This window comes from Anas platyrhynchos, chromosome 13 (assembly GCF_047663525.1).
Source record: "Anas platyrhynchos isolate ZD024472 breed Pekin duck chromosome 13, IASCAAS_PekinDuck_T2T, whole genome shotgun sequence".
Classification (NCBI taxonomy): Eukaryota; Metazoa; Chordata; class Aves; order Anseriformes; family Anatidae; genus Anas; species Anas platyrhynchos.
In genome coordinates this window covers 15,133,489-15,145,114 of record NC_092599.1, presented here as the reverse complement: position 1 = coordinate 15,145,114, position 11,626 = coordinate 15,133,489, and the positions used below count along the sequence as shown (strand labels likewise).

Sequence of the window (11,626 nt, the reverse complement as noted above, 5' to 3'; positions counted from 1 at the left end):
GGTCCATGGAGATTGAGGCTAATCTGGAAGAAGGAGGAACACAAGTGGAGGCCGGGCTCTGCGAAGGCTCTGTGAGGCCACACATGCCTCCTTTTACATTGGGCTGTGTGGATTCTCCTGCAGGAACATGCCAGAGAACTTTGGCCCGGAATCCACAGACACCACGACATGAAAATCTCCAGCTCTAGCACAAAAGTGCCTCCCAGAGAGGGACAAACGATGCCGTCCCATCTTGTAGAGGAAAAATGGCAGCACCCAGCAACTCATCAGCCTGAGCTCCCTGCATCCCGGCTCAGCATCTCCACTGGTGACAACACATGAGCAACACGACCCTGGTCCTGCTGGACACGAGGCAGCTTCACGCCGGCAGCATGCACTTGCCAGGGCTCAGCATCCCCGCAGGATGGAGCCCAGCAGAGCAGCAGGGCTGTGCGAGGAAGGGGAAATCTGCTCCCACCCCCAGGAGCTGCCCGCAGGCTCACAGGGAGGGCTCGCTGCAGAAAGCGTCGCAGCGCGTAGATCCTCCCACTGATTGCTTGTGGGTGCAGCGCTTCACCAGGCCAAAGTCATCTGACATTTTTCTTGCGGGCGGCTGAAGCTAATGAATCCAGATTAGGCAGTGCGGAGGCTGGGGAGCTAGATTTCTGCTGAATATATATGAAGACAAATGTAAATTCTAAACTTTCTAGGGAGTATTTTTACCCTGGCTCAGCGTTAGTGTTGATAAAAATAGTCACAAATTAGTGCAGGAGTAGAGAGCGAATTTGGGCTTTTTTATTTTATTTATTTATGTGTTTAATTTGACTGTTAAAGCCATGCATCTATTTCTCTACCAGGAGTTAACCTCTTACATGCAATAATGAAACATTGTGTAAACCACCACCAACTGCCCTTCCCTGACAGATTTACTCCTACGTCAATTAAGTGATTAGTGAAGAGAACCAAAGTTAAATTATATATATATACATATTATTTTTTTTAAGTGATTCAATCCAAGAAATTCAGCACTGCAAGGAGGATGCTAAGGATGGTGGCATCAACCCAGCCCTCCTGCCTGTTTCCCTAGCAGCTAAATATGCTCGCAGAGGTGACAGGGAGGGAGGCACTATCTCTGCTCTACAGGTGGGAAAACCTACTGACTGTGCTGTTACCTCTTGTCCTGCCATGACTCTTGGTCCTTGTTTCTAGAACAGAAGACAAAGACCCAGGTGGAAAATAGACACCAAAACACAGCCCTGGGTGAAAAAAAAGACATCAAAACCCAGTCGCCGGGCTCAGGAGGTGAGGGAGTGAGGAACCTGAGGTGGTGGCTGCCTCAGCATCACAGGGGAGCAGAGAATGGATGAGGACAACAGCACCCCGAACCCAAGACGTGTTACTGCACAGAGCTGTCCTCGTCCCCAAGCACTTGGGACCTTCAGTGCTGAGCTGAAACTTGCTCATTTCTGGGCAGACGCTGACCTTTGCTGGCACCAAAGCCACATGCACGGCAAGACCAAACGTCACCAAAAGCTCCATCCTGGCCCCCGCTGCGTGCGTCCTCTCTGCCTCATCTGGTCTCTGCAGGAAACCAGATGTGGGCACAGAGCTCTCTGCCCTCCTCTGCAGGGCAGATGCCCCGGGAGGAGGTGGGGGACGGGACGCAAGGACCCATCGCCAGAGCCCCATGACTCAGTTTCGTCTCGCTTTTGGCTTCGCTGCATTTTGGAGCAGCTGACTGAAGAGGGCAGCAAGCCGACAGGCTGGCACAGCCTCCAGCTGCCAGCCCTGCCCGCCCCTGACCCCGCCACGGGCCTGTCCCCCCCCACGGGGCTGTGTTCACCATAACCCCACTGTAACCCGTGCTCCTGCCACGGAAGGTGGGAGACGCCGGGGGGCAGGCTCTATCACCCCCCTCCCGATGTCCCCCGGCTCCTGGCTGGGCAGGCAGGGATGCCACGATGCTGCTGGGTGATTTCTCTGGCCTTCACTGGCCAGAAATCTGGTCTTGCCTCTGCAGGTGATGTGCCTGGAACCTGTCCTGCTCAGAGGTTTATGTGTTCACTAACATGACCGCAGGACAGAGGTGAAGTGCATCCCTGCTGGTTTCACAACTGTTGCTGCTGCCTCCCAAAAAGGAGCCCCCCTAAAATTCATGGCACTGAGCATACCCCCAGTAGGCTGAGCAAGGGCTTTAGCCCCAGATGTGCCTTCTTTGCACAGCCCACTGCTGTTCCACTTAGGAATTGAAGGTACTTTGAGAAATGTTCTGAAAGGTCAGCTATTTTCACCGTGGCTTGCATAAGAACCTCAACATCCTTTGCTGCAAGAGTGGCGTTAGTAACTTCCTACTGCAACACTGAATCACAATAGCTTCCCACAGCAACCAGCAGTAAAAATAAACTGGGCAAGGGGAAGTGGACAACTTCAGCTGTTCCGCTTTCTCAGGCACACACTTGAGTCACAGAGAAGCAATGTAGAAGCAGACGTTGATTTTGCTGATAGCGATGAAATCCACGAACGGCCCTGAGCATGGTCCTGCTGAAAGCAGAGTTTTGTAACGGGATGCTCGACGTGCTCGAAGTTCAGCACGTTCCCAAGCGCGGCGTTGGTTCTGCAATCCCATTAGGGTCCCTGCTTAACAACCGGGCTAAAGGGAGACAGGCTGTGGCTGCGTGCTTTACCCAACCCAGCACCTATTTTTTTGCCTAGGCACACAGCTTTGTTCCAACAGCACCTTAAAGCCTGTTACAACTCGGGCTGTGTATGCGTGTTTGTGTGCACGTGTGCAGGGAAGAAGGGTGTTACAGGACGACATCTTTCCCGTTACACAAGGCACATCCTGGGCCTTGACTTTCACCCAGCCGCGTCCCTGAGCCTGGTGCTGGGGCAGACCCAGAACCCTTCCCTCTGCGGCAGGATCTTCTGGGAAGGCTTAGAGCGAGGGGCTGGAGTGAGGAGAAGCTGTTGGCATGAAGGAAAGTCTCATTTATTTATTTATTTATTTATTTGTCTGTCTGTCTGTCGGAGTGGCTGACACCCGCGGAGATTTGGGGTGCACAGCCCCAGAGGCTGCCCCCATGGGATGGCGCGGACATCACCGAAACCCGCGAGACCCCGCGCCCCTTCCCGCGCTTTGCAGCCCCGCCCCTGCCCATATATGGCCGCCCGCCTCCCTCCCTCCGCGCTCTCATTGGCTCCCGCGGGCTTTGGGGGCGTGTCCCTGAGGGAGGGGGCGTGTCCCTCGCGGCGCGCCATGGCGGGGCGTGGCGCGCCGCGCTGTGCCGGGCCGGCCCCCGCCCCGCCCCTCGGGCCGCCCCCGCCGCACGACCCGGCGGGCCCGGCGGAGAGCCCCGCTTTAAGGGAGGCCGCCGGGATGGGGCGCGCCGCCTAGGGCAGAGCGGGGCCGCCGTGCTCCGGGCCGCAGGCAGCGCGCAGCTACACGGCCGGGCCGAGCACAGCCCAGCACAACCCAGGGAGCCGCGGCGGGGGTGGCCGCTGGGGGCCGGGCCCTCGCTCGCTCGCTGGCCGCCCGCCCGCCGCCGAGCCCCATGAAAACGCAGGTCTGGGGGAGCTCCCCGCGGGCGCCCATGGCTGCGGCGATGCCGTGCAAGAGCGCCGAGTGGCTGCAGGAGGAGCTGGAGTCGGGAGGCGGCCGGTCCCTGCTGCTGCTCGACTGCCGCCCCCACGAGCTGTTCGAGAGCTCGCACATCGAGACCGCCATCAACCTGGCCATCCCCGGGCTGATGCTGCGGCGCCTGAAGAAGGGCAACCTGCCCATCCGCTCCATCATCCCCAACCACGAGGACAAGGAGCGCTTCGTCAAGCGCTGCAAGGCCGACACCGTGCTGCTCTACGACGAGGCCACCGCCGACTGGCAGGACGGCGGCGCCGCCACCTCCGTGCTGGGGCTGCTGCTCCAGAAGCTGCGCGACGACGGCTGCAAAGCCTATTACCTGAAAGGTGAGCTGCGACCCCCCCCCTCCTCGCCCCGCAGCCCCCTCGCCCCATCCGACCCTGCTCCCGCATCCCCCCCGCACCGCCGGGTGCAGCGATCCCCCCTCGTTTTTCCCCTCGTTTTAATCCCCGGAACAAAATGGTGGGAGGCTGCCAGCGCCCCGCTGCCTTCTCACCCCCCCCCCCCGATGTAGGGCAGCCCCCTGCCTTCCCCGCAGCCTCCCCAGCCCCGAGCCCAGCAGCCCCCGGCTGTTTCGCTGCAGCCCCCGCGGCTCCCCACGGGTGCCTCTCCCCTTCCGAAAGGGCCTCCATCCCTTAGATTTCCTCTCCCCCCCAAAAAAAAAAGCCCTCTGCACCCCCCCATTCACTTTCCCTGGAAACAGCAGCCTGTCTGGGGGGGGGGCTGCCCTCCTTCCCCCCTCCATAGGGCGATGCAGGAGCTGGAGGGGGGGGAACACCCTGCGTACCCCCATTCCTCCCCCCGAACATGCCCTTTTCCTGCGGTTTTGGGGTATTTTTGGGACCGTTTTAGGAACATCCCGGTGGGGCTGAGCGGAGCCCGCAGCCGCGCTGCCGGGGCGGTCGCTGGGTGGCGGCGTTGGGGCAGGAATAGCAGCGGAGGCGAGGCGGCTGTGCGGGGGAAGGGTGCGAAAGCTGCCACTTGCAGCCCTTTAAAAAAACGCTGCTGCTGCCGAACAGCCCCTCTGATGGGAGCCGGGGGAGCCCCTGGTGCGGGTTTTTGGGGGGGGCAGGGAGATAGGCAGGGATTTGGGGACGAGCCCCCGCAGCACATCGCCTGCACCAGGCTCCTCGGAAAGTGATGTGGAGGGGGGGACCCAGGCACCAAGTGTAGGGACTGGCCCCATTCCCCGTGTCCCCTTTCCCTCTGCCTGTGCTGGGGGGTGAAGCCCCCTGCCCATCCTGGCTTCGAGCTTCCCAACGAGCCCTGCAGCTCCTCCACTTTCACCTCTTGTTTCTCTCCCCTTCATCCTCCTGGGGAGGAGGGAGCAGCTTTGAAGTTGCTCTGAGCTGTCCCTAACAGGCGGGGGGGTTGGGGGCGAGCCCCTTCCTCTGCCTTTTTCCGGGAGCCTCGGTGGGAAATGTTTCCAATTAAAATTCCAAAATGGCTCCTCAGCGCTGTCTGGCTGCGCGGGAGGGAGGAGGAGGAGGAGGAGAAGCCTTTTTTTCATGAATGGATGTGGCAGGAGCTATCTGTCCTGCTCGGTGACCCCGCCACAACCACCGAACCCACTAACAAAGTTTCCAGGAGGCCTTTCTAATTAAACCATTTGTCAGTGTCAGATTCTGGTGGCTGGGTGCTGGCTTCATGTTGCCTGGAAGGAGGCAGATTAGTGAGGTTTTTGCTGTTCTCCATGCCTTCCTTCCTGAGATGTTGAGCTGAGGAGCTGGAGGGAAGTACTTGAGAGGTCCTATCCCTCCCCAAGCCCGCTTTGGGTTGGGTGAAGAACGAACCTGTGGAGCTGTCCTGTCACAAAGCACATTCGCAGTGATAAATTAGGTGTGAGAATGGCTCTTTGGCAAAACTTATGGCCTTTTTCCCTTCCAGAAGGTGAATTATTTTATGGGGTTTTAGTGCCTGAGCTGGGCATTTGCTTGTTGTTCTTGCTTTATCTCTTCGGACATGGATACTTGTGTGCTTTTCTGCCTAGGTGGCATAATAGCTCTTGCCTAAATTGCCCTGGCCCCGTATCTCAAGAAGCTAAATGAGGCGAGATCATCCCTTGCCACTTATTTTATTTTTGGATGTTTGTTTCTTTTGATGCAGTCGAGATTTGGCCTGTATTTGTTAAACTTAGTAAGGAACTTTCTTTGCTTGGGACCCGTTTGCCCAGTAACAGGCTGCTGGGGAAGGCGAAGGAGCAGGGAGATGCCTTTCTCGGGCTGCTTTTTGGGTAGGTGGAGGCATAGCAGCCAATTGTTGGCAGAGACTTAGTAAATAATGTGTGTGTGTGTTCGGACAGATGGATGTCCCATGTTGAAGGCTAAAACATCTTTCTCTCTCTCTCTCTCTGCCCCTCTCCTTCCCTTTCTCCATTCCCCCTTCCCAGGTGGCTTTAACAAGTTTCAGACTGAGTATTCGGAGCACTGTGAGACGAACCTTGACAGCTCCTCACCCAACAACTCCCCCCCAGCGTCTGTCCTTGGCCTGGGAGGGCTGCGGATAAGCTCTGACTGCTCAGATGGTGAATCCGACAGAGAACCCAGCAGTGCCACGGAGTCGGACGGGAGTCCCATCCCCAACAATCAGCCTGCCTTTCCAGTCCAGATCCTACCTTACCTGTACCTGGGCTGCGCCAAAGATTCCACCAACTTGGATGTCCTAGGCAAATATGGCATTAAATACATCCTGAATGTGACTCCCAACCTGCCAAACATGTTTGAGCACGACGGAGAGTTCAAGTACAAGCAGATCCCCATCTCAGATCACTGGAGCCAGAACCTCTCGCAGTTCTTTCCCGAGGCCATTGCTTTTATTGGTAGGTAGCTGGCAGAATTATTATTTTTTTTGTAGTCACTGTTCGGGAATGTGGCAAACAGCTTCCCAGGGCTGTCGCTGGTCTCTGGCCTCACCTCTCCGGGCTGTGGCATCGGTGTTAGCTGAGCAGCCAGGCAGCACGCTGCAGAGGCTGCATTTGGGGAGTCCTTCCCTTCAAAGCTGGACCCTCACCCAGAACCTCAGCCAAGTTACCTGCAAGCGGTGACAGAAACACCGGCCCTGGTGTCTCTCCCCCTTGTGTGGGGATTTGCAGGGGTGTGAGATGGCTGAGCCAAGGTGGTGGGGAGCTCTGGGTGCCTGCTCTGATGCTGGGCACCAGTAGGGGCCAACGTTAACGTGACTGGTGCCAGCAATTCCTTAGCCCTGAGTGTGGTTAAAGCTGGGGGGTAAGCTAAGGTAAGCGTCAACACAACGAGTTAGTGATTATAGTTACATTGCAGAGCTCAGCTGGAAAAACTGCTGTGCAGGCAGCCCCTGAGACAGCTTGGGCTGGTCATGGAGAGGGGCACAGGGGCAGATGCCCTCTCTGAGGCTAGCGTTAGCTTGGAAAATTGCTTCATTTTCTGGTGGAAGCATCTGTCGGGCTGAATAGAGATGTATGCTTCCCCATGAGCTGCATTGTGTGTTGGTGACAGTCACTAGCCTGATCCATTCTGATCTGGGGGGAGTGAATGGCACAGGTAGTTGTTAGTACTGTAATTATTAAAAGCTCCATGGCTTTGTATGTGGTTGAAGATGCATTGATGTTGGCAAGGGTGAAGGGGACCTTTGCCTTCAGACTGAAAGCTCTGCTGGCAATTTTGATGTTGCTTTGATGTCCCCAGTGTCATATCCCTCTGCATGTGCTTGCTGGCCGTGCTGTAAGGGCTGAAGTGGGGCAGAGCAGTGCTAGGTCCTTCTGTCCCCTGATAACCTGATCCTGGTCAGGAGCTGCTGCTGTGGTGTGGCAGCGGGGACCTGTCTGCACCTCCTGCACTGAGCATGCTGCTAAACCTAATGAGTGAGATGGGAGGGGGGTCCCTGCTGGGGCCTGTCTGCTCTGGTCAGGAGGTGTCCCTGTGAATGCTGTACTTGTGCTTCCCGTTTAATGGCAGGAAATGGAGGATTACCTCACTCCAGAACCAAACACCAAGAAAAACGCAGTCAGATGAAAGGCAGAAATGCGAGGGGGAATGTTGAATGGGGAGAGACCGGGGGGAGGGCTGGGTGATTGCCCATTGCACTGGAAGCTCTTGCCTGGTTTTGGAGGCTGGGACAGAAAACCTGTTGTGGCTCTGGTCTGGATTTTGCTTTGCCTGCTCCTTCTTTGCCCATTGCCACGTTGGTGGTGCCGGTGTGTCTCTCACCAGTGTGGCTTTGCCCAAGGACCCTCTTTCTCCCTCCCCACCAAGCTCTCAGCCAAACGCTGGCCCGCAAGTAGGGCTGCCCAGAAGTAAGCAGAGCCGTGTACTTGCGTGCGTTCAGCACGCTCAGAGCGTGTCCCTCTGTCAGCACCAAGATGTCAATTCATAAAGGGTTCACGCTGTTCTGGCTGTGCGAGAGACGATGAGTGTGTGTGTGTGCTTTGCAATCAGTGGCCAGGGAGGGGGAATTTCATTGCTGTTCTCTTGCCATTTCTTGGTGCAGCCTGCATTCCTGCTACCATTCATTCTGAGAGCCTCCTCCAACACAAGCGTTTGTTTGTAGTAAAGTGCACTTCTTTCCATCCTAAAGAACAATTTCACAATAAGGGAAGTTCCTGCACTTCAGACGCTGCTTAAATTGGCTTTGACTGCATTCGGATGACTTTCTAGTGGAAGGATTAGAACAGCAAAGGAGAATTGCTTGCGTGGTGTCAGGCTGTACCCTGGGTCCTGGGCAGCCTGGTTCTAGCTGGTGTGGAGGTGGCTGTGCTGTGCCCAGCATCTCGCTGGAGCTGTTTGCAGCCTGGCCTGCCTTCGGAGGATACTGAAGGTCCCTGGGGAAGGGATGTGCTGCCTGCTGCCAGGATTGATTTGTGCTTCTCAAGCATCTGAGATGCATGGCCTTGCCCAGCTGAATGGGGCTGCGCAGCATTGCTGCGTGGTGGGAATCCCTTGGGAGGGCTGTGGTGTCAGAGGGATGTGAGCTGGTGTCACTGGGAGCAGGGGATCCAGGTCTGGCAGTCATCCTGGTCCTGTGAGCCTGCAGCTGCCACCTGGCCCTGCTCCAAAGCCGTGTGTTTTTGGTGCGGAATAATAGACCCCCCCCCCCCTCCCCTTCCCCTTGTCTTGTTTCAGATGAGGCCCGTTCCAAGAAGTGTGGGATCCTTGTTCACTGCCTCGCTGGCATCAGCCGGTCCGTAACGGTCACGGTCGCCTACTTGATGCAAAAACTCAACTTGTCCCTGAACGATGCCTATGACTTTGTGAAAAGGAAAAAATCCAACATCTCCCCAAACTTTAACTTCATGGGCCAGCTCCTGGACTTTGAGAGGACTCTGGGACTCAACAGCCCGTGCGACAACCGCTCGCCCAGCGAACAGCTCTACTTCACCACCCCCACCAACCACAACCTGTTCCAGCTCAACACCCTGGAGTCCACATGAAGGGGACGCCGTCTGGTTGGGAACTCAAGCATCGAATCGCTTCTCTTGAGCATTTCAACTCTCACAAAAAGTATCCGTCTTGCCAGGCAGCTCTGAAAGGACTAGCTTCTCTGGGCAGAGGTGCCCGATTGCTGCTTTAAGAAGGCTAATGCCGTTCAGTAGTATCCTGATCAAAGTGGTTTGAAGAGGTAGCCTTTTTACAGGGGGTTATTTAATACGGGCGATGTTACAGTGTTTTGAACGCAGCTGTTACCGGCAATAACCGCTTTCCTGGGTGCATTGGGACTGTCAGAGCATGCACACGTGCGAAGAGCTACCGGGGTTAGCTTGCTGTGGAAAGTGAGGAGATTATGCACTTGGAAACCTTGAACAAAAGGTGTTGGGCCAAGACTGTTTTAAAACCCAAGTTTACTTTTTTTTGATTTTAAAAAAAAAAAGGAAAGGTAGATCTTACTCGAGCTTTGGGTTCAAACTCTTTTTAAATGTGTAAGTTCCTGACTGTTTGTACAGACGAGGTTGCAAAACCAGTATTTTATTCTGTTTCTTGTTTGATCATTTATTATTTTTTTAATCAAATGTTTATATTGACCAAATGCATTTTGCACACTATGTGAAGCCTTGGTATGTCCTGGCATATTACTGGGTACTCCAGAGAGAGATACATGCTGCTGCTGTTGTTGTTAGCATCTGGTAGGAAGCTTTGTTATGTGTGAAGGCCAGTTGGGCTTAAACGCAACCCCTTCACCACTCCTGCACTCACAATCACAAACTCTGCACTGATTCAGCCAAGGTGACTAAGCCGCAAGCTTTTTTTTTTTTTTAATGCCACCCCTGCCAAAAACAGTTTGCTGTTGCCAGTGGTAAAACTCTTGTAGCCTCTATAGAGTTGGTAGAAGCATGTCTGAGCCCAGCTTCATTCTCTGCTGCCTGTTGACTGACTTAATGTCATCCAGCTGGCCTGAAATCATTCCAGCTTCCCAAGTAAAGAAAGGAGTTGTGATGTTGGCATTCCTCGTGCACACTCGAGTCTTTCCCACATGTGCGTGTGCAGGGTGGGGGAACGTGGCAAGAGCCTGGAGCGGAGTGAGGGTTGCATGGCAGGGTGGGACTGAATCATCACGTGTGGAGCGTGCAAGGGAGTGGAGAGATGTGGAAATGATGACAAGAGTGTTGTAACAGAGAATTTATATATATATATATATATATATATTAACTGGCAAATTCTGAGATGATTGGAGCTTTCAACAGAGGTTCTGATTTTTTTTTTTTCTTCCTCTTTCGAATAACTTTATACCGTGCCTTCTATTCTGAGAAGACTTGTTTATATTTCTGGCTAGTGTTTGGCAAACACCTTATACTGAGCCGGGAGGGGGAGGAAGTGGTAATTTCTGGGAGGAGGGCAGAACGGATTTGGATTTTTTTTATTGGCTGCAATGTAGTCCCTCCTTTCTCCCCCCTCCCTGGCCACTTTAACTCATGTAACTGAAAAAAGCCACGGATTTTTCTAAATATCCAGTTTTTGTACTTTTTTCAAGAAAAAGAAAAAAATAAAAAAAAAAAGTCTCCATCTGGAGGAATGTTTGACGCTGTCACATCCTGAAACTGTTCTTTTTGTTAAAGATGTTACCAGAATGTTGGAATGAGCTTCTTTTCTTGTTTTCTGGATGTTTTTTGTTTGTCTGATGGGTTTTGTTTGCAACAATGTTGGGATCATGGGTCATTGGAAGGGAGAATGGGTGTAAGTACGGTTGTGAGTGAGCAAATTGAGAATATCCTAATTGCATCTTACCTCATGGAGGAATTTACTTTTTCAGGGATTTTTTGACAGTGCATCTGTATTGCATTACAGCTAAACTGGTTTGTAAAGGCTTCCTGTGCTGTTAGCAGTCTTTCTTCTTTAAAGGAAAAAAAGAGATGCATCTTCTGATTAGTACAAATGAGAGCTTGTTAGTGAGGAATGGTTCTGCTTTCTGAGTTATGAAGGAAACCTAGTGACCCTATATATACTGATCCAATATTGGGACTTTGTTTATATTGCAAATAAATATTATTTTTTCTTTAAAAACGATGTTTGTGTCAGATGCTTGTCTAGCCTCTGCCCATATAAGGGCATGCTGTTCTCTTATCCATTTTTTTATGGTCGATTAGTATTCTTCTGTGACCACGAGGAGCATTTGCTGGGCAGTGTTCAAGTGCGGTGTTTGGTTTTGTGCGCAATTTAATTTTTAAGACCTGTGGTAAAATGGAGAGGGGGAAGCAGGAGGGCAAGGAGAGGGATGGGGTATTGGATAAACCAGAGAACAAAGAACAGCTTGAGAAAGGGACCGGCTTTGACCCCAGCCATTCCTCTGTGCCAAAAATAAATAGATAAACTAAAGACACTTTTGTTTGCTGTTTAAGTGTGGCCTGTGAAGGCACAGCAAAGCCTTGCCCACAACTGGTGTGATAGCAGATTTTCTTTTGGTAGGAAAGCAAGAAGTTGTAGCCTTGTGGGCAGCTGCCTGGTGATTTCTGGGTCTCACAGCTTTGTTGGCAGCAGGGCAGGACTGAGCAGGCCCTGCCAGTGATCAGGGCACTTGGTTTTTCCTTGGTGCTGGTGCAACTGC

At 53.6% G+C, this 11,626-nt stretch overlaps 1 protein-coding gene across 1 annotated transcript; it reads left to right on the top strand.

Moving 5' to 3' along the window:
- The first annotated feature begins 3,304 nt into the window (after positions 1 to 3,304).
- DUSP7 (dual specificity phosphatase 7) lies at positions 3,305 to 11,088 on the top strand. Its single transcript, XM_027467639.3, has 3 exons — positions 3,305 to 3,942; positions 6,006 to 6,434; positions 8,713 to 11,088. Exons 1-3 carry the CDS (start codon positions 3,531 to 3,533, stop codon positions 9,018 to 9,020), a joined length of 1,149 nt encoding a protein of 382 aa, XP_027323440.1. The 5' UTR covers positions 3,305 to 3,530; the 3' UTR covers positions 9,021 to 11,088.
- Positions 11,089 to 11,626: the final 538 nt, after the last annotated feature.